The sequence below is a fragment of the Netta rufina genome, assembly GCF_964035555.1.
Source record: "Netta rufina genome assembly, chromosome: 17".
Lineage (NCBI taxonomy): Eukaryota > Metazoa > Chordata > Aves > Anseriformes > Anatidae > Netta > Netta rufina.
The window spans coordinates 11,634,823-11,656,204 of NC_140141.1; the positions used below are offsets into that span (position 1 = coordinate 11,634,823).

Consider the following 21,382-nt stretch of genomic DNA (forward strand, 5'->3'; position numbering starts at 1 on the left):
CTTTGTTTGGTGACTCCCTAATCCTCACCTGAAGGATGCTGCCCAACCCACGCCTCATCTACAGGGGATCCATTCCCTGCGTGGGGAAACCCTGTAGGTACATGGTCCTTACACCTAGCTCTGCAGATGTACACGGTCCGTACACCATCACACAGCCCCTTGGACACAACCAGCACTCAGCAGGAGACTGATGCAGTGATTAAACCGAAGAAATTGATTTGACTCCCTGGGAAGCTGAGCTCGCAGAGAGCAACAGCACTGCTGGATCATCAAGTGATGCCGTGCAACAAGCGTGCTGCTATAACCTGCGTTTGTGCTGCCTTGTGGCAGGTGGCCGGGGTGTTCCCCCATCCATGCCAGGGGTGTAAATGCTACAAGTGCCTGCGTGTCCCCCAGGTTCCTGGTTTTATTCTTGCAGCGGGTTAACGAGTGGCCGCCTAGGCCCTGCAGACACCGCTTGGCTCCCGCGGGGCAGCCAACAAGCTGCCTTGGGGGGCACTGAGCACCGGGGGCTGCCGGACACCAGGGACAACCACCGACGGCCGGAGACAAGGGACCCTGGGGCTGTGCCGGCCCCGGGGCGAGCCAGAGCCGGCCAAAGCTGGACCCCCGGGCCGAGCAGGGAGGGGGGCAGAGAACTCCGCAGCCTCTCCCCATCGGAGACCCCCGCTGCCGGCTCGGCGGAGCTCGCAGCCCGCACCCCCGGCGCCGTCGGGGCGCGGGGCCGGCCCCGGGGCGGTTCTGCCCCGCGGCGGGCGCTGAGAAGGCGGCGGCGGCGGCGGCCCCCGGAGCCTGGCCCGCCGTCAGGGGAACCAATGCGGAATTTCCTGGCTGGCGGCGGGGCCCCTCCTGCCGCCGCCGAGAGGGGCGCGGGGGAGGCGGCGGCGCGGAGCTCGCAGTGAAGCTTCCGCCTGCCCGAGCTGCGGCCAGGGCAGGGCAAGGCAGGGCAGGGCAGGGCAGGGCAGGGCAGGGCGGCACCGGGCACAAGCGTAGCCGGGACATCTCGCCCTCCCCCCCCCCGGGCCGAGCCGGGCCGGGCTGGGTCGGGTTCCGCAGCACCGACGGCCATGGAGGCCCGTGGGTTGCGGCCGCTGCGCCGCGCCCGAGATGGAGCTGGAGCTGCGCTGCTGCTGCTGCTGCTGGTGCTGAGCTGCGGAGCCGCGCAGGAGCTGAGCCCCCGAGGCAGGAACGTCTGCAGGGCCGGCGGGTAGGAGCGGCGGGCGGCGGGGCAGGTGGGGAGGGGGCGGCGGGAGCCCCCCCCGAAGGGTAGTGCCGGGCCGCGGGGCGCTGCGGCGGGACCGCTCCTCTCCGCCGGGCGAGCCCCGGTCCCCGGAGCCTTCCCAAGCTTCCACCGGGAGGTGGAGGGGAAGGGGCGACGAGCACGGTCCGAGTGCAGGGGGGACGGTTCTGGGTGTCCCGGGGTCGGTTCTGCCGGGGGGAGCCGGTGCTGAGTGTTGCAGGGGGTGGAGAGCACCGCAGGGTGTCCCCACCCCGGGCCTGGTGCTGCTGGCAGGATGCGGGATGCTGCGGGCGTCCAGGTGGAGCTGCCCCTTGGTGCTCGGGGTGGGTGCGTTGGCAGCTCCGGGACACTTGGGTTTGGCTTTGGAAAGTGGGCTCTGGCACCGCCTGGCTCTCCCCGGAGGTTGCATCCTGCTTGCTCGGCCACAGGCAGAGTCCTGGGGCTGGCACTGCCTCTTCCCCGCTCCCACTGTGCTCCGCATACCGTGGACACCACGGGTCGCTCTACAGAGCATCACCTGGGGCCGAGCTTTGCGGTGCTCGGGCTTGGTGCTGACCCTAGTAGCAAAGGGGGAAGAGCGCCCAGAGCTGCTCCATCCTGCGAGAGGAGCAGGATCCCCAGGCCCTGCCCTTTATGGGGGGCCCCGGCAATAAATGCACCTTTACATCTCGCTCGTGAGGTCAGGCGAGTCCACAAGGAAAACATGTGCTGCGAGCTAGAAGGGCCCGCATAATGGCTCCATTCAGCAGGGCCGCAGGGCGCTGGTGCCCCCTCCTCAGATTACAGGCCGAGTTTCCTAAGGAGGCTTTTTCACAAGCCAGCGCGGCCGCAGCTCCCAGCCCCGTGCTGTTATTCAGCAGGGGGATTCGATGGGTCTCTCAGCGGGCCTTCCTCGGATGCCCGTGACCCCTGAGGCCGGTACCCTACAAAACTTGCCCCCAGCAGAGGGGCGGCGAGCAGTGATCCCTCGGTTCCCAGCATCCTGGGGCTGGTGCTCATGTGTGCACAAGCTGTGTGCATCCTCTTCCCCCAGTGCTGTGCAGGACGCAGAGCCAGGGCAGCCTGCAGCACACGATGTCCCCATCCCAATGCAGCTTGGTGGCCCCGGAGACCTGAGGCAGGTGATGCAGGTCCTACCACATACACGGAGCTGGGAGCAGCGGTTCCAGGCGACGCTTGGAGAGGTGCCCGAGTCAGCCTGCACACCGAGCCACCGGGTTTTGGTGTCCAATTTTCCCCCCTCCCCCAGCTCAGCTTTCCTAGGCATTTGAATTCATTCAAGCTGCTGCTTTGACTCCTTGCCACGCGTTTCTCTGGGTGGTTGTGCGAGTGCCGGGCTCTGCCGAGTGTGTCCAGGCACCCCTCGGCGCTGGGGGTTCTACTTCAGCATCCCACTGCAAGCTCCGGAGACCTGGCTAGTGGGTAGCGACTCAAAGAGTCACTTAGGGCAGGAGAAAAGTGTTTTGGAGCGACTTGGTTTTGTGTACCAAATGTGACTGCTCCTCTTAAATTTGTAGCCCTTTTGTAAGCTGTTAACTTTCAACGTGACTCTCCCTGTAGCTTGAGATGCAGGGGTGCAGGGCTGTTGAGAGCAAGCCCTGTATACATGGAAATTCCTTTACCTTGTCCTCCTCTCTCCAAAACTCTCCTTTGATTTTTATTTTTTTTTTTCATTTCATTCTCTATGCAAAGGGTTTCCTTTCACATAGGCTCCCACAACTGCGCCGAGGCATTACCTGTCTGTGCCTGCACCTCAAGGCTGGTGGTTTCTGGCAGGAATCAGGTCGGGGAGCTGCAGGGATGTCCCAGTCCACCGTGGATGAGCCTGTCTAGGGCCTGGCAATGCTGCACAGGGTGGCACCGAGTGGTGGGTAACAGAAAAAGGGGGCTCAGTGTCAGGGTGATGTGCTCCTCCCCGGTTTGGGCAGCGTTGTGCAAGCACTGGTTTGGCTGGGGGAGGTGGCAGTGGTGCTCTGGGCTTTGGGATTTACAGCTCCTGATCCCTGCTGATGCTCAGCACGATGCGGGATGCTCAGTGGGATGCAGCTGTGTCCCAGAGAGCAGGGGCAGCTCTGGCTCTGCCTCCATCTGCGCTCCTTTTCCTCTGCGTCAGTGAAATCCCCGTGAGCCAGCCACATCTCACAGGCAACGTCTTCTTCCTTTTCCCAGCATTTATAGCACTTTGAGGAAAGGAAAAATATAATGAAGCCCAGAGCACTTGCTTGCTCAGGGCATGTCTGTGCTGGTACATCAGTTTGGGTCAGGAGCAAGTTTTTAAACAAATTTCTCAGTTGTCCCGCTTTGAGCAGTTGTGGGGCACAGGGACTGAACCCCCTTCAGAGGAGACAAAGCCATGTGGCACATTTCGGAAACACATCCCAATAACCCACGGGTTCAGGTCATCTGCCACCAGCACGGTGCTGGATCCAGTCTGAGGGCTGCACTGGGAGCACCAGATACCCAGTGCCACGTTCCGTCTACCTCTCCTTGCCCCGTTGAAACCGTAGGGCTACGGGTGTACTGCAGGGTAGCCACGCTTGGAACCAGAGGGACTTTTTGCCCTTTCTCAAGGGAAGAAATAAAACAGAGAGAGAAAGGCTAAAACCAGGCAGCGGAGCCACGGTGCTCAGCAGGAGGAGTCCCGGCTGCTTCACACAGAAGGAGGAATGCCCTGGGAGAGGCAGCAGGTCCAAGGGCATCCTTGGGGCCAAGCACTGGTCCCGGCACCTTCCTGGCACGCCATGACCCATCCATGCTGTGCTGTGCAGGCGAGGGATGCTGACCGTGTGGGGAGGGAACTGGAGCTGTGAAACACGAGCGTATTTATTTGCTGTCGGAGCAGCTGATAAATGAGGGGAGGCTGAGCACGGAGGTGTTGGATACCACGGCCAGGCACAGCGAAAGAGAGATTAGCTATCTGTTAAAGGACAGGCTGTAATCCTGGGGGTGGGGTGTGGGATGGGTTGCGGCTGGCGGGGTCGGGGTCCTGCTCGTGGCAGAGGGAGGTGTCTTCCCTGCTGCTGCCTGGCTTCGGTGTCAGTTCAGGGCGCTGGGGGCTGCCTGGCCAGGGCCTCCCCAGGTGTTTTGGTGCATCCAAGGATGCAACGGCGTTGCTGGAGGTGCCCAAGTGCTGCAGGTTCCTGGAGGGCTCCCTGTGGCAGGAGGGGGGAAGCGAGGAGCTTTGGGGTGCGCACGGGGAGGAAGGGGAGGGCAGTGGGGATTTCCCTCGTGGGGAGTTTCCCCTTGTGGACTTGAAACTGTTTTCACTAGAAAAAACACCAGATACTGGATTTCTAAAGGCAGGGAAGTGTAGGGCAGGACAATCCCTGGTCAGACCCGCTCCTGTCTATCACAGCACGATGAATTTCAGCCTGTTGTGCTGGAGCAGAGCCCAGTAGCTCGCTCAGGGCCGTCTTGTAGGGAAGAATCTCGCCTCGGGCCCACCCGGTCCCTGGGGAGTTGCTTTGGGTAATGCCCCCACCACCTCTCCTTGCATGCTCAGCCCCACGCTGCTGCTCCCGCCGGGGGCAGAGACCCTGCTCGAGCCCCGGGGTCCCCGCGGAGAGCGACGAGCCCACTGCAATCGCAGCGCCGTGTAATCTCTTTGACGGACTAAATAGATGGAGCTATTTTGGTCTCCAGCTGCAAGGCATTTTTTCCAGGCCCTGAATCATTTTTGTGGTTCCTTTCTGCCTCCTGTCCAATTTTTCAACATCCTCTGCACAAGGCGGACGCGGTGCTCCTGCGTCCGCGTGCGGTGCTGCCCGCGCAGGGCTTGTCGTTGCCTGGCTCGGGGGGCTGAGCTCAGCCTCTGCCTTGCATGGGTTTTGCTGGGGGCTGCCCTCAGCCCCACCAGCCTGGGACAACTCATTCTGGCAGCCAGACGCAGTCCTGTGACTACGCTGGGTTTAGAGCGAATACTTCCTTGCTGTCTCCTCCTCCTCTTCTGCATTTGTTACATATAAAGGGAAAAAAAAAAAAAAAGAAAAAAAAAAAGGAAAGAAAAAAAAAAAAAACCACATTCCAGGCTCTGTCGTTCATTGCTGGACCAACCCGAGCAAAAGTTTCCCTCGACTGCAGCGTGCTTTTGGCCTGCTCCTAAACCTCCAGGGTCGCTTCCACCTCCAGCAGGGACTGGGTGGCTCACGCTGAGTGCTGGCCGAGGTGCATGGGGCTTCCACCAGGATCGCCCATGTTCCCAGTAACCCTCAGTATGGTGGCCCCTTGCTGGTTCTGGGGACAGGGAGCACCTTTTCCACGTGTCTTCCCTATACCTGAGTTGCATCAATGTGTACTGCCCACCACGGGAGGCTTGGAAATAGCAGCCCTGGCTAGACTCAAGCCTCCACCTCAGATGGCATCCCTTGCAGACATCTCCGCACCTCCAAGAGGGCTCCGAGTCCCTGTCCCTGCATTGCGTTGAGTCAGGCCTCTGCCAAAAACATTTTAGCTGACGCAGCTGCTGCCTGGTGCTCTGAGACCTGGGGACAGTGGGGGTCTGATATGAGGGCCGTGCACTGGGATACCCAAGGCTCAGGGACCTGTCCCAGCCTCCATGGAGCAGCTGGCGGTATTGCTGGGCTCCTACTTGGGGGTGAGCAAGCAACATTTAATGATGCTCAGAAAGCTGGCACAGCTGGAGCCCCAGGCTTGCAAGTGCTGCAGGTATCCCCAGCCGTGCCCTGCTGTAATATGTCACTGCTGGTGTGAAAACCTCAGGAAATGGGAGAAGTCGTTGCGTGCGCAAAGCTGCGCCAGGCCAGGATGTCCCCCAGGAGCTGTCTGTGCTCCAGTCACTGGGGTCCACAGCCATCTTGTGCCTTGGCCACCTTTGGGATGCCAGATGCCATCCCCAGGCTGCCAAGACACCGAGGCCACTGAGCAGCGAACCCATCTCTAGGTACTCGTGGTCGCCCCTTGCTTTGCCGGAGCTTTTCTTCCTCCTAAATATTATTTTCCAGTGTCTCGGTGAAGGAATATGTTCAGCTTACTCTGTCCTTTAAATCTTGGCTGGCAGTAACGTGATCTGATGTTTTCTGTGTGCAGGGCACGTGGGGCTGCCTGGGGAGCAGCGAGGGTCTGACCCAGCCTGTGCTGGGCCCCCCGTGCCACACGTCCCTGGGGAGCCCGGCGCAGAGGGCAGCGGGCTGCACGCAGGCAGAGCTGCTCTGAGGATCTGCCTCCTGTGCTAATCCTAAAACAAGCCATGTTGTAAGAAACTCTTCCAGAGCAAGGAGGTTTGCAGGAGCTCCTCACTTTCCAGCAATGAAACCTGCTGCCGGGGCTGGGTGGGGAGAGAAGCAGCGCCAGAATGGGGGCTGTGGGACCAGGCAGAGCATCCTTCACATCCAAGCACCTCTGGAAGCTTGGCTAGACCCATGGAGCAGAGCTGGTGTTTCTGCCCAGGACCTTTTTCCCAGGTTTGGGGGAGATCTTTTTGTTTATTTTTAGCTGACAACATTTGAAGGTGAAGTTTTTGTGCCCCTTGCCAAGCATCTGCACTGCAGAGGATGAGCTGGTGGCTCTCCATGCCTGAGAAGGATGTGGTGGTGTCACCTGCAGGCTGGTGCTCTCATCAGGTTTCCAGGAGGGACAGAGGCTCTCCGGGGGATCCTAATCACTTGTGTTTATCTCCTGCAGCTCCTCGGTGCTCGTGTGCTGTTCGGGATGGAGGCAACAAGGAAGCGAGTGTTTGATAGGTAAGCCCCAGCATTTTGGCTTGTTAGATGCTGCTGGTCTGCCTGACCTTTGCTGAGTCCTCCTGGCCATGCCTGGGGGCTCTGGAGCTGTGCAGAGCTCGGAGCCTGCCCCCAGCTCATCTTGTGCCAGCAGGCAGCAAGTGCCCGGCTCCGGGCTGCCCTTGTCCCCATGCTGCTGTCCCCCGGGTGCCATCCCCCAGCTGGGTCTGCAGGAGTGTTGTCCCCAAGCTGGGGTGCAGCTCTGGGATGCAAGGGTCCACAAAGTGTCCCCAAGGGCTGGTCACATGGAGGGACACGGGACAAGCGGGGCTCCCACAGGTGCTGGAGCCAGGGCTGCTGGCAGAGGAAGAGGATGAGGTGCAGAGAGTCCCTGCCAGCACTGGTGCCACCGAGCCCACCAGCTGGCAGCCAGGACCATGCCTGGCATCACAGCTCCCACCGTGGGCTGCAGTGAGCCTGCTGTGGGCGCAGGGCTGCTGCAAGCCGTCAGCCTTCTGCAACACCGCCACACAGGAGGTTTGGGGGATGCCGTGTTCTTCCCCGCGGTTTTGGCTGGCCGCAGCACTCCCCCTTTTGCCCTGGCGCTGCAGTCAGAGCCGTGCATGCTGGCCCAGGGAGCCAGTGGTTTGCAGACCACGTAACCGACTAACTCACCCTGCACGTGCCCCGTAACCGCTCGCTGCATGCGGCCGGTGCCTGCACTTGGCGGACGGGACACAGGGAGAAGGAGATGGGGTCTCCCCGGATGGCAGAGGGAGGACGGTCCCGCAGCAAACTGTCCCCCGTCTCCTCTTCCCCCTTTTCCCCACGACCTGTTCTAACCGTTAGACTCACTTCTCCTAACCTGTTTAATCTGTCTATTTTAGGGTTTTCTATAGTATCCATCACCGTAGGTCTAAGAACTGCCAGGTAAGGCGGATTGTGCGGGTTCTCTGCTCTCCCTCTCCACTGGCTGAGGAAGCTCTGTCAGGGCGATGGGGGTCTCTGCCCATGCCTGCTGGCACGGGGAGACCGCAGCGCATCCTGCCCTTGCCCCCAGCACCCACTCCCCTTGACAGGAGAGGGACTTCTGCAGGTTTTGGGGGGCTGCGGATCTGCCCTGCTGGGGAGCAAGGCACAGGGGTGGCAGTGTCCCCGTTGCAGTTTGCGGGGAGGACGGGGAGGGGGTGTCCTCTGCCGGTGGCTGCCTGCAACCCCCCTACCCCACGTCCCGCATCCCACCTGCAGCAGGCTCTGCTGGGGACGTGGAGCTGGGTGCGGGATGCTGGAGCTGGGCAGCAGCAGGAACGGGGCTGAGCTGGGTGGCAGGAAGCCGGTGGCAGGGATGGAGCTTGAGGACGGTGGCAGGGGGCTGGTGGCATCTTTCTGGTGGTGGCCCCAACCAGCCGGCCCAGCCAGGGCCCTGCTAGGACACTTGGTGCAGTGTCACAGCTCTGCAGCCCTCGGAGTGCCACCACCGTGCTGTGCTCCCTGTCCCCTGCTCCGCAGGGTAGGGGACAGGGACAGCAGGAGCAAGCCTTGGTGGCACTTGGTGCCTGAGGCCAGCAGGGGCTGTCGCTGTGCCCGTGCTGTGCCCTCACGCATGCTGTTATCGGTCCAGCCGTCTGCGAAGGAAACTTCACCTGCAAGGAGAATGAGGTGTGCGTGAGACCCGGCGAGTGCCGCTGCCGCCATGGCTACTTCGGGGCCAACTGTGACACCAGTGAGTATCAGTGGCACCGGTGGTGTCACCTGGGGTGGCCCTGGGGACAAAAGAGATGGATTGTCCTAGGGTGATTACGGAGCAGAACACGGCACGGGCTGCCAGTGCTCCCGCTGTGCCCTTGCTGGTCCCCCCTGGCTGTGTGCCCAGGGCAGCGTCCCTTTGGGTGGGTGACACCCGAAATGCACTGGGAGGTGAGGGATGGTGGCCAGGAGACGCTGTTCGGGATGGGGTTTTCTGCTGGTGCCCCGTGGCCGGGTTTGTCCCGCGGCTGCGTGGGGCTGTGCGCTGCAGCTGAGGCTGACGACTCTGCTGTCTGTGCGCTGCTCGCAGAGTGTCCCCGGCAATTTTGGGGCCCTGACTGCAAGGAGATGTGCAGCTGCCACCCCAACGGGCAGTGCGAGGACGTGACGGGCCAGTGCACCTGCAACCCCAACCGCTGGGGCCCCAAGTGTGAGAACGTCTGCCTCTGCAAGCACGGCAAGTGCGACCAGAAGACGGGCAAGTGCACCTGCGAGCCGAACTGGTGGGGCCCCCAGTGCTCCAGCTCCTGCTACTGCAGCCACAACTCCCAGTGCGACCAGCAGACCGGGAACTGCCTGTGCCAACCGGGCTGGTGGGGCCGCGGCTGCAACAACCAGTGCTCCTGCAACAACTCGCCCTGCGAGCAGTTCACGGGGCGCTGCCAGTGCCGTGAGCGGACGTTCGGGCCCCGCTGCGACCGCTACTGCCAGTGCTACAAGGGGAAATGCAACCAGGTGGATGGGACCTGCACGTGCGAGCCGGGGTACCGGGGCAAATACTGCCGCGAGCCCTGCCCCGCTGGTTTCTACGGCCAAGGCTGCCGGCGGCGGTGAGTTTTGGGGACCCCGCTGGTCCGGGGAGGGGTGGAAAGGGGGTTTTGGGGGGTCCCGGGGTGCCCTGGGGATGCTGCATGCCGTGATGGAGTCTCCCTTGGCCGTTGCAGCTGTGGGCAGTGCAAGAGCCTGCAGCCCTGCACCGTGGCGGATGGGCGCTGCCTGACCTGCGAGGCAGGGTGGAACGGCACCAAGTGCGACCAGCCCTGCTCAGCTGGCTTCTACGGGGAGGGCTGCGAGAAGGTCTGTCCCCCCTGCAAGGATGGCCACACCTGCAACCACATCAATGGCAAATGCTCGCACTGCAACCCCGGCTGGATCGGTGACCGGTGAGTGCCAGGCGGCGGAGTCGGTCCTCAGCGGGTGCTGGCATCGTGCTGGAGCAGCACGAGCATCCCCGCTGCTCTCTGAGTGGGGATATGGGGTGGGCAGGCAGGTTTGTGCAGCCAGGAGGGGGTGGCAAGGGTGGGAGCCTGCTGGCACGGCCGTGGGACCACAGGAAGCCTGTGGTGACCCCACCTAAAAGTGGGAGCTCACAAGGCTTGGCTCTGAAGCTTTCGTGGAGTCTCTTTGCCTGGGGTCGGGTCTAGGGCTGACGTTTCACCTCCTTGCACGGAGCAGGCAGGGTGGCGTGGGGGACATGGGGGGAGGCTGCAGGAAACCCCCCTCCCCGGCGCTCCAGCTGCCTGCCCTCGCCACCCCTAGGTGCGAAACCAAGTGCCGCAATGGGACGTACGGGGAGAACTGCGCCTTCGTCTGCAGCGACTGCGTCAACGGCGAGTGCCACTTCGAGACGGGCAGGTGCCTGTGCCGCGCCGGATCCCATGGCACGTAGTAAGTGAGCTGCAGCCCACGCCTCGGTGCAGCAAGCACGGAGCGTGTTCTTGCTGAGCTGTGGTATCGGTATGGGAAAGCTGCAGTTTGGGAAGCAAAACAGGGTGCTGGCGGGGCTGCTGCTGTCCCTGGTTGTGATGAGATAAAAGCAGCTGTTGGGCAGTGACACCGACACCTCGTTCAACACCTCGGAGTGCTGCAGAGCCCTCCCGAGAGCCCTGCTCGGATGCGTACCTCTCCCCAAGCAGCTGGGTGGGTTTCTTGGCCAAAGGGTTTTGCTTTAAGAAGTAGCCATTTGGCAAAAACAAACGACTTTGGTAAAACTTTTTTTTCTTTTTAAGTTTAGGGTGGGATTTCTAACTAAAAAGAGAGGAAAAAAAACCTTTTCTGTCATCTCAAACTACCAAATACCCTCATGGGTTGTGGCCAGTGCTCATGCTCCGAGCAGCAGCTTGCACCGGGGGCTTTCTCACCCCCCCCGGGAGGAGCCCGAAGCCCTCCAGCCCCTTCCCCTTTTCTCTCACTGCGGGTCCTGTCCCAGTGAGTGCTCAACCCTTCGCTTTCTTCCAATGTGGAACAGAAATGCTGCCTGAAAAGGCAAGGAGTGTGTCCTCACCATGAAGGGAGGGTGCTAAAGGACAGGCTGCTGAGACACCTATGGTGTGCACAAAGTCCACTTGCTCTACATCATTCCTGGAGGTGTCTGGACCCTCTTGGAAAAAAAAATAGCCTCCTGTGCTTTCCCAAAATCTTTTAGCCTGGGGCAGAAATGTGGATCCAGCTGGGCTGCCCTGGAAATATCCCTGCACCCATCGCCGTGTCCTGCCCCGTGGCTGCTGCGGTGGAACAGCTGCTGGGAGCATCTGCGGGGGCTCAGTGCCTGTTCCAAACACTGCAGGCACGAGGCTCGGCTGGGGCAGCGCTTTGAAAGTTGGAGTAGCATGAAATGGGCTGAGCTGCGGGATGTGTGAGCGGGCTGGAGCGTGGCTTCTGCCACCTGGGAACAGCTGGCAATGGGGTCAGTGCCCAGTAGTGCCAGCAGCCTGCCCGAAATCGCCCTGGTGCCACAGTGCGGCGCCTGTCCCACCAGCCGTGGGGTCATCTCGGTGCCTTGCAGCCACATGGCTGGGCTCGGCTGATTATTTTTTTTTTAATTTATTTTATTCTGAACGTGCTTTGTTCGAAAAGGATGCCTAGAGCCAAGTATGATAGGAGGGGAGAGAAGGAAAAAAAAAAAAAGGGAGATATAAACCACCTTGTACTGTCATTGTCCCCAGAGTTCTGGGGACAAGATACAGGGCAGGATGGGTCCCATGGGTCCCACCCTGCCGGAGAGCTATGTGGCACCCTGAGCCCTGGCTCTGTCAGTGTGTGCCCAGCTTGTATTTTCTGTGCTCAAGCCCCAGTGTCTGTGGGAAGGCGCCTACACCTGTGTGTGCTCCTCACCTTGGTGAGAGCCCCCGGGGAGGCTGCTTTGCGCAAGGAGGTTTGATGCCCGACCCGGGAGGGTTCACCCTGGTGAGGCAGAAGCCGTGGCTCTTTGCTTAGACCGATCAGTTGTTTTCCTTTCTGTAAATAAAGCAAGCTGGGAGCTTTCCAAGCTCGTGGGCTGCGGGGGAAGGGCTCCGCGCCGCACATGCTCTGGGGCAGCACGGGGCGGCCCGCAGGGTGCCACGGCCACGTCACCGCAGAGCTGAGCTGGAAAAACCTGGCACGGGATGCTCGGGGCTGCCTCAGGGCTGCTGGGCTGGTGTCGGATGTGACCGAGGGGTTAGGGACACTTCTATAACCGCTGTGCCATGAGCCTCGTTGCAAAGCCTTGCAAAGCACGCAGGGATGGGGAGGACTCTTTGGCCACGTGGAGAGCAGAGGCAGCGAGAGCAAACCCGGGGACACGCCAAGGTGGCTGTGATGCACCGGGGTCCTGCCGCAGTGGGGATCGCAGGGTCCCCAGGGGGATTCTGTGTTGGAGCAGCCCGGAGCGGTGCCCCCCGCTTTTCCCAGAACCCGAGGGTTTAGGATAGAGAGAGGAAGGGAGCATCCCCGGGATGCTGCACCTGCAGCGCGCTCACTCACTCCGTGCCCTCTCCCCAGCTGTAACCTCACCTGCCCGCTCGGCCACTACGGAGCCAACTGTGCCGAAGCCTGCAGCTGCCACGACGGCACGTGTGACCCTCTGACGGGCGCCTGCCACATGGGTGAGTGTCACTGGGTGCGGGTGGCAGGGCCCTCGGGCAGCTCCTGGCTGAGCCTGCTCCTGTCTTGCAGAGGCCAACCAGCGGATGGGGGTGATCGGGGCAGGGGCCCTCCTGGCGCTGCTGCTCATCCTCCTGCTCTCGCTGCTCTGCTGCTGCTGCGTCTGCCGCAAGAAGGACGAAGCCCGAGGGTGAGTGTTGGGATGCGGGCAGCACGGGGGCCCGGTGCTGTTCCTTGGGGTCTTCACGGTGATCCCAAGTGGGTGCGGAGGTGCAGGACCCTGGTAGCAGCTCCTGAGGTGCCCACTGCATCCCCCGGAGCGTTTCTTCAATCCCTTTGGTGTGCCAGCATTGGCTGTTTTGTTTTGTTTTGTTTTGTTTTGTTTTGTTTTGTTTTGTAAGTGGATGCTGGCAGGCAAAGGGAAAAATGGGAAGGAAAACCCAGGCTGGTTTCCTGTCCTCGTGAGGATAGGGAGAAGAAGGCATGGGGTGGGGGCAGGAGGACCCCCTTCCCTGCGCTCCTGGGGTGGCCCCTGGTTTTGTGTCCCACTCACTTCACTGAGATCCCCCTGAGTCTCTGGGGCTTAGAGCCACCCTGCAAAGGGAAACCCAGAACCCCAGACATCAACCTCCCGGGTGGTCCACGGGGTGAAGCCAGCCCCCCGGTCCCTGCTACGGGGGCAGGGATGGGAACAGGGATGGGCACTTTTTGGGGAGAAGGTTTGCACCGCTGGGCAAGGGAGGAGAGGGCTCGGGGAGCTCCTCCAGCAGCAAGAAAGCCTCCCCTGGTGCTGCCAGCCACTGCACGGGATTTTTCCGGAAAGCCTCAGCTTGCAGCTGTGCCAGCTCAGCTCCAGCCTGGCACATCTGGTTTGGAGAGCCTGCGGGCTGCGTGTCATTACGCCGCAGATAAAAGGAGCCACTTCACAACTGCAGCAAGCAATACTTGGAGAAGTATTGCATGGGAAGTGGCTCCAAATAGTTTTCTCTCCCTGTGCGGGGTGCTGGATCCCGTTCGGTGACCGCCGTGTCCTGTCCCCGAGCAGTCCACGGTGGCGGTGCCACAGAGGACAGCGGTGGCCAGGTCCTGCAGCAGGGAGACTGCACAGGTTGAGTGGCATTGACACGCTGAGCCTCTTGCTCCTGTGGCTGCAGATAATTGCTTGGAAGCTCATCCCCGAGAGGCTTCAAAACCAGAGAGCAAATAAAGAGAAGCCACGTGTTTGCTTGGGGTTGGGATTTTTTTTTATTATTATTATTTTTTAAGCATTAATCATCTAATTCCGAGCCTTGTCTGGGAGCTTGTGGGTGTTTCAGGCAGGGTCTGGCCGTGCCACAAGGCTGCACCAGGCACGGGTGAGGCAGTGCCTGGGGCTGGCAGCAGTGCCAATGTGTGCCCAACCCTGCCCCCTCCCCAAGCTGCCTCAGGCTTCAGCCACTTTGAGCAAAATCTCTCCAAAGCAAAACCAACAGGGACTGCGCTCCTGCGCTCCCCTGCTGCATCTCTCCCTCTCAGTCCTGTCTCTTCCCCAAAACCCCTTTGCGTTTCCAGCATCCCTGAGCTCCTGATTCAACGAGTGGCTCTGTGATTGATGCCCCCCTGCCCTGTGCAGCCAGCACCTGGTGTCTCACTGTGCCTGACGGGGCTGTTGCGTTGTCTTGCAGAGCAAATCAGGACCCGGCAGCAGCCAAGAAACCGCCGAGACGCTTGTGTGGGCGCTTCAGCCGGATCAGCATGAAGCTCCCGCGCATCCCCCTGCGCCGCCAGAAGTTGCCCAAGGTTGTAGGTAGGGAGCTGAGGGGCAGCAGGGACACCGGGATCCCCAGGAGGGCTGCAGGGCTTGGGGTGAGGCTGCCTGTCCCTGGCTGTGCTGAGGGTCCCTGCCACGCTGCAGGGCACTGGGTACCCCGAGGTTCGGTCCTTCCCTCTCAGCCTTTGGCTGCTGGATCCCAAGGTGGGATCTGGGTGTCTTTGCTTGCCGAGGGATGGTGCCTGGAGCTCTGCTGAGCTGTTTTGTGCATTTTTAGTTTCCCACGTTGAGGAACGATCCCTGTTGCAGTAAACAAAACCCCGTCTGCGTTTTCAATCCTAACCCACCCCAGTTTTGCAAGGGGCTGAAGCACCCCACAGTGGAGCAGCTGCCCCCCCAAGGCACAGGGGGCTGGCAGGGAGATGTCCTCCATCCTGGAGAAGTCTCCCCCCTTCTCTGCAAGCTGAGCCAAAGCTGCTGCAGGTCTGCAGCGTGGCTGGATTCCTTCCCTCCTTGGGATGCAGCAGAGCCCTGCCCCGGAGCGGAGCGTGCTGAGGCCGGGGAAACATCCCTGCTGCAACCAAAACAGGGGCTGTGTTTGTGGAAGGGGCCAGGCAGGGCTCGGAGGAGGACAGAGGGGTCTGTGTGCGCGGGGCTCAATGGGGCTGTGTGCGCGTTTCCTGCAGCCGCCCCGTGGCACCTGGCTCCCACCCAGCTGCCCTGTGTAAACAGGGAGCCCGGCGGCCCCCATCCCTCATAGTTCAGCCTCAGCCTCCCTGACGGAGAAGTCTGCACTGGGAGATGCTCGTGAGGATCGCTGATCCCATGAGGTGTCAATGCTGACAGCTCCCAGTCCCTCCGGTGCTCAGCCCTGGGTGTCTCTAGACCCCGCTCAGCACAAGGAGCCCTGGGTGAGGGAGCTGGTGGCATCTGCATGTGGTGGCACAGAGCGTGGGACTGGCCTCAGGGATGCCACAGCTTGGTGGCACGTGTCCCCATGTCTCTGTGTCCTCAGCATCCATCCCAGTGGGAAGCACAAGGCAGGGGGGTCCATGAGGTGCTGTGGTGCACCCCCTCCCTAGTGTCAGAGCAGCAGTGGAGGCACACAGGACCCTAGGAAAAGCCACGGTGAAATCAGCACTGTCTGAAGCTGAGGACACCAGGTCACTGCTCACGTCTTTGCAGAGCTGTTGCTGCCATCCGTTCGCTAGCACCCGGTGCCAGGTTTTCCCTCCAGGCTGATCGCTGCTTGTGAGCATGAGCACAGGCCGAGAGGAGCCACCTCGGCAGGGACAGCGTTTTTCCAAGTCCCACTGAGGCTCATTGGGTGCCTGTGTCTGTCGGTGATTCCTCGGGCAGTAAAAAGCCCAGGCAGAGAACGCCTGCTCAGCAGGCATCACTCTTACTGACCCCAAATCCCAGAGCCTGCTCTGTGTCATGCAACACAGGGCTTTTGCCTTTGCCTGTGTTGCTGCTAAGCTGCTCCTCGGCCTCACCCACAGCTTCAGCTCTGCAGCAGCTCCCTGGCTGGTCTGAGCAGGCTTTGTGAGCTACAGCCTTGTCCTCAACTGCGTTAAAACCTGCTTGGGGCTTCTGGCTGTTCAGCAAGGCAATCCCAGGAGCACGTTTCTGCCTGCCCACTCTCCCCCAGGGTCGTGGTAGTGTCCCGAGGCTGTCCCAAGCCCCACTCTGCACCCTTCTGCCCTAAATGCCAGCAGGAGGCTCGGGTGCCAGCCCTTGCATGCATCGGTGCAAGGACCTGGGGTGCCAGCAGTGCCCGCACCGCATCTCGAGGCTCCAGGGAGCCCTCACGTGGGGCCTCTCGCGGCTTTGTCTCCATCCTGAGATCTACCAGCACGGCCCCGAGTGCATTTAGGGCTGATACGACTTCTCGTTCACGTGCAGCCGCTTGTGAGGCACAGAAGGCAGCGGGTGCAGGTGACGTGGGGCAGGACTCATGCCCCAGGTGGCATCAACGCTCCGGTCCTGCTGCCAGGCTCATGGAGGTGTCGGCGAGCAGACGGGCTCCTTGTTGGCCTGCAAGATGCGAACGGATTTCTGCAGCTCCTGTCAGCCCCTGATTTATCAGCCAAGTTTCCCTCAGCCAGATGCCAGAGCAGAGCAGGAAATGCCGTCCCCAGGGGCATCGCACAGCGCAGCAGCCGCCTGCGCTCCCGGCTGGTACCAGCACCACTGCACCCTGCTCTGCATCCCTGGGTTGCACCCGGGGCAGCGTGGCATTCCTGCCGAGGGGAAATGAGCCTTGGCCAGACCCGACCCTGCTCCAAAGGCGTGCTCTGGTGGTGTTTTTCATGCTGATGGGCTTTCCCAGAGGCCAGGCGGGAGCCCCCAGCTGAGCTCTCAATTGCTGCTGGTGCTCGGGGAGAGCCTCCTTTTCCTTTGGCCGTATCCTCTGCCTCATCCAAGTCCTGGAGATGCCTCGTGGCCATGAGTCCCAGCGACTTGTCACGCCTTCTCTCAGGAAGCATTGTGCTTCATCTGTTTCCAACGGTCTGCTTTTAATTTTCCCTTTTTGGTTTTTATTACAAGGAAAGTCATGTCGGAGCTGCCGCTTCCCCCTCTCTCGGCCATTTGCTCTTTAAATACCACTGCTGCTTTTGCTCTGGCACAACTGCTCTGAAGTTTCTCTCTGCTGCTGCTTCCTCCTCCATCCCCTTATGCAGCCAGGGCTCGGTGCCCTGTCCAGCCACGCTGGCACTGAGCGGGTGTTGGCGAGTGGCTCAGCCCCTGCTGCATCCACGCTTCAGGTCAGTCCCCTTCCAGTTTTATTCCCCCTTATGCTCACAGTCACCTCTGCTACCCCCTTGCTTACTTGCACAGTGGAGGAGGACAAGAAGGATGGCTCCCCGGGACGCACGTGGGGAGCGTGGCCCGTTCACATCATGGCTCACCCCCCGTGTTTGTCTGTCCTGCACTTAGCCATCTGCTATTTTGCTGCATCTTTGTTCTTCTCCGAGAGCCCAAGCCGTGCACGGTTGAGCATACACCACTCCTGTAAATTCAATGGGCCATCCCTCCGTGCAGTAGGTCTCACCTCTCCACAGCCAGACTTCCTAAGGCACATTAAACATTGTGGGGGGGGCATCCCGACAGCGCTCACGGCGCTCCAAGACTTCATTCTAAAGCACTGAACGTCGCAAGGATCAAACAGTCCAGCCGGTCCATGGCAGGAGAGCAGCACAGAAAGCATCTGGCACTGCTCAGCTTTCGGGAGAGTCACCCCAGCACTGCCTGTGGCATCTCTGAGGCTTCCCCTGCTGCACGCAGCCAGAGCCCCAGGGGTGTCACGGTGACCAGGGGTGATGCTGAAGCGTCTGGGTCAGGGTGCAGGGCATGCAGGGAGGCACCGTGGGGCTTGCTGTTTGCGTTGGCAGGGCAAAATAAATCTCACCCCTGGCCACCCTCAAGGATTTATATTGACCTTTTTTTTTTTTTTTTTTTTTTTGGTGAAAATACTTAAATGCGATCGATGAGAAATAACAGCTGCTTCCCAGACTGGAAAACTCGCGTTCACAGAAATGGGAACTCCCGCAGTTAACCCTGGCAGCTCGGTTCTGTCCCCAGGAAGGGGACAGTGCCCCTGAGCATTGTATGGCAAGGCTGCCCATGGTCACTTGTCCCCGAGCACGGAGGATATTTGTCACTGCCCTTGCAGGGAACCTGGTCGCAGAGTGTGGGCACTCGGCTGGGACCCCCTGAAGGCGAGGCCATCCCTGTGCCTGGGAAGCCATCCCCATCATCCTGCCGGGACCCCAATTCCCATGGTCAAATTGGGGGTGGAGTGGAGCCGGGGTGTGTTAGGGCAGGCACTGACAGCCGCTTCCCTGCCCTTGCAGTGGCTCACCACGACCTGGAGAACACCCTGAACTGCAGCTTCATCGAGCCACCCTCGGTGGTGGAGCAGCCCTCCCCATCCTGGTCCTCCCGCGGCTCCTTCTCCTCATTCGACACTACAGACGAGGGGCCGGTGTACTGCGTCCCCCATGAAGGTGAGCAGAGGGGCACGGCGCTTCCGTGGGTGCTTTGGGGCCAGCTCCAACCCCATCTCCTGCTCCGTGGGGAGATGAGGGAGGGGAGGTGGCACCGTGCCTGGAGAGGGCCATGCGCCCAGCTCCTCCTGCCCTGGCCCCAAAAAGGGATAGGCTGGGGACCCTGAGCAAGTCTGGCCATGGAGACAGGAGGACGTGGCCTGGGGGATACCGATTTTGTCCCTGTCCCACCAGCATGTGCTTTTTTTTTTTTATCCCAAGGTGGGGTGAGGCACTGGCACAGGGTGCCCAGAGATGTGGCTGCACCATCACTGCAGGTGTTCAAAGCCCAGCTAGGCTTTGAGCACCTAGTGGAAGGTGTCCCTGCCCATGGCAGGGGATTGAACTGGTCGGACCTTTAAGGTTCCCTTCCAACCCGAACCATTCTGTGCCGCTATTGCTGCTGTGCTCAGCCCTTTCTGTCCCCTTCTCGGGCGCGTCCTCGCGTGACGCTTTCTGTGCTCTCCTCCCGCAGAGAGCGTGGGCGACAGCAGGGACCGGGGGACGTCCTCCAGCCCCGGAGAGAAGCTGGTGGCCCCAGGCGGCGGGGAAGAGGCGGGCGAGTACACCTTCCTGAAGGAGACTGGCTCCGTCAAAGCCTTCCAGGCTGACAGCAGCGAAATGCCCCTGCTCAAGTCCTCGGACAGCGAGCGCTCATCCTGCGGGTCGGGCTCAGCCAGTGCCGCCCTCTACGCCAGGGTCGCCCGCCTCTCCAAGCAGTCCAAGGAGGAGGAAGAAATGGCAGCGGAGCCCAGGGGGGGCCCCGGGAAGCCACCGTCCCCGGAGAGAACCAAGCCCCGTCCCCCTGACCCGTCCACCAAGCCCAAGGTGTCCTGGATCCACGGCCGGTACAACTCCAACCAGTCCAACTCGCTGCCAGCACCCGGCCGGTCCCCGGAGCAAGCGGCCACGCTGCCCAGCAGCCCCGAGCACAGCCAGGGCTTGGCCAAGAGGAAGAGGAGCCCCAGCGAGACGTCAGCCTGCGCGCACAGCAAAGCGGAGGAGAAGGGCAGCACGCGCAGCAAGGAGAGAACGCAGAAGCACCCCAAGGAGCCCGGGGTCCCCGAAGGCAAAGCCGGCCTCACCGTGGAGCCCCAGTCCCCCTCCAAGCCCAAGCAGAGGAGCAAGGCCAACGCGGAGCAGATGGAGAACATCAACGGGGCGGTGCAGAACGCCTTCAAAAAGATGGGCGGCTTCCACCCAGAGCGGCGCAGCGGGGAGGCTCCCCGCAGCCCCGGTGCCGGCAAGCCGCGCTCTGAGACCCTCCATCCCCACCTGGCCTCCGAGGCAGCCACGCTGCTGGCCGCCCAGCTGAAGGAAAAGACTCAGAGCCTCAACAAGGGGGAGGGCAGCGCCCGGCCCAACGGGGTGGGTGCCCAGCGGGAGAAGCCCACCCCGCCGCAGAAAGCCAAGCGCTCGGCAGCTGCTGGCAGCCAGAAGGCCAGCAAGCCCCTGCTGCCCACCTCGCCCAACCTGCAGAAACTGATCCCCACTGCGGCCGAGCCAGCGGCCGGGGAGCCCAGGCGGGCAGAGAAGCAAAACCCCGTTAGCAGCCAGGACCCGGCTCCCCAGAGCGAGCAAGCAGCCAAGAAGACGCCCATTAAAAAGCCTCCCAGGAAGAAGAGCCGAGAAGCCACCCTGGAGCCGCCCAAAGCAGCCGCGGTGCCCGCTCAGACGGTGCAGTAACGGGGAGCCTGGCACCCCGGCCCCATGCCAGCCTGCCCCACACCGGGCGTGCTTGGGCAGGAGGAAGGACGTCTGCAGGCACCTGGGGGCCTGGACTGGAGAGGGGGCACCGCAAGAGCCGCCCAGCCTCCTCTTTTCCCCATCTCATCCCTCACCCTCCTTTTCCCTTAGTCCCGTCTCCTCCCCTGCCCCGGTACCCACCCTGTGCCCTGCTCCCCACTCCCCAGGCAGGGGCAGGAGCTGGGGGCTCCCCCCCACCCCCTTTTTGTTAGCAGTATTATCGATCGCATAAGCAGCGCTTGTTGTACTAGACGTGCCCATGGTATATTCTGCAGTAACGGAGCCACTTGCTTCCCACGGCCCCGCTCGTGTCCCTGCCGTGGCGGGAGTGAGGGGATGAGCAGGGCCGGGGCCGTGCCCCCCACATCCTCGCCCCGTGCCCAGGCTGCTCGCACATCCCCGCGCTGCCGCTTCAGCTTCTCCGCTCCTGGAGGCGCAGCCCCCGGTGCCGCTGCCCCCCTCCCCGGTGCCGCCGTCCCTCCTCCACGCTGCTCCTGGCGCGGGGTCGAGCTGGTTTCGACCGATGTCCCCCCCGGCCCTGGGGCTGCCTCTGCCAGGAGCAGCCAGCAGGTAAGCACTATTTATGGCCAGAGCCAGACGCCGCGCTCAGGGAGGCCGTCACGGCTCACGGGGGCCCAGCCAGCAGAGCCGAGCGGATGAGTTTGGTACGACAGAGCCTGGCATCTCTGCAGAGCGCTTTTCTAATAAAGTGTATTTCTACCATGCCTGGGTGCCGTCTCTCCGTGCCCCAGGCTGCCCACATGCCGGGTGCTGCCTGGCCTCGCTCGGGTGCTCAGGACCCCGTGGTCCTAAGCAGGGCACGGTGGGGAGAGGGGAGGACCTGGTCCTAGCACGGGGCTCTCTTTGCAAAGGAGCCCCCAGTGCCCGGTGCCTCTGCAGCTCTTTGCTGCAGCCGCTGTTGCAGGCTCAGCTTTGCTGTGGGTGTGAGCTTATGTCCCACAACAGGGACCAGTTTTGGGGGCAGAATCATTGACACCCTGCAGGTGTCATCTACCTTGTAGTCAGACTTTCTCCAGCGAAGGCAGGGTTGGATCCTGGGGCTCGGGAGAGCTCTGGCCACTGCACGCTGCCTGTGCTCTGTGTTGCTGTCTGGCTCCTTTGGGGCAGTAGCTCCTCACCATCCAGCAGCTTCCAGTCTCAACAGGAGCCTCCCCTGTCCATCAGGCTGCAGCCTCGCTCCACAGCCGGACCCCACTGAGGTGCAGCTTTGCGGGGAGGACACAGCAGCTTTTGCCCGTGCCTTTCCCGACCACTTCACCACCCTCAGGAGCCAAGAACAAGCTGTTCA

General features: G+C 61.7%; 1 protein-coding gene across 1 annotated transcript; it reads left to right on the forward strand.

The window, feature by feature from the left end:
• Window positions 1-800: 800 nt before the first annotated feature.
• SCARF2 (scavenger receptor class F member 2) lies at window positions 801-20,653 on the forward strand. Its single transcript, XM_084297608.1, is given in 12 exon segments — window positions 801-899; window positions 903-1,207; window positions 6,881-6,939; window positions 8,540-8,641; window positions 8,975-9,494; window positions 9,609-9,827; window positions 10,204-10,332; window positions 12,427-12,530; window positions 12,601-12,718; window positions 14,193-14,314; window positions 18,136-18,288; window positions 18,803-20,653. Coding segments are annotated over 12 exon segments (3,126 nt in total). The 5' UTR covers window positions 801-815; the 3' UTR covers window positions 20,014-20,653.
• Window positions 20,654-21,382: the final 729 nt, after the last annotated feature.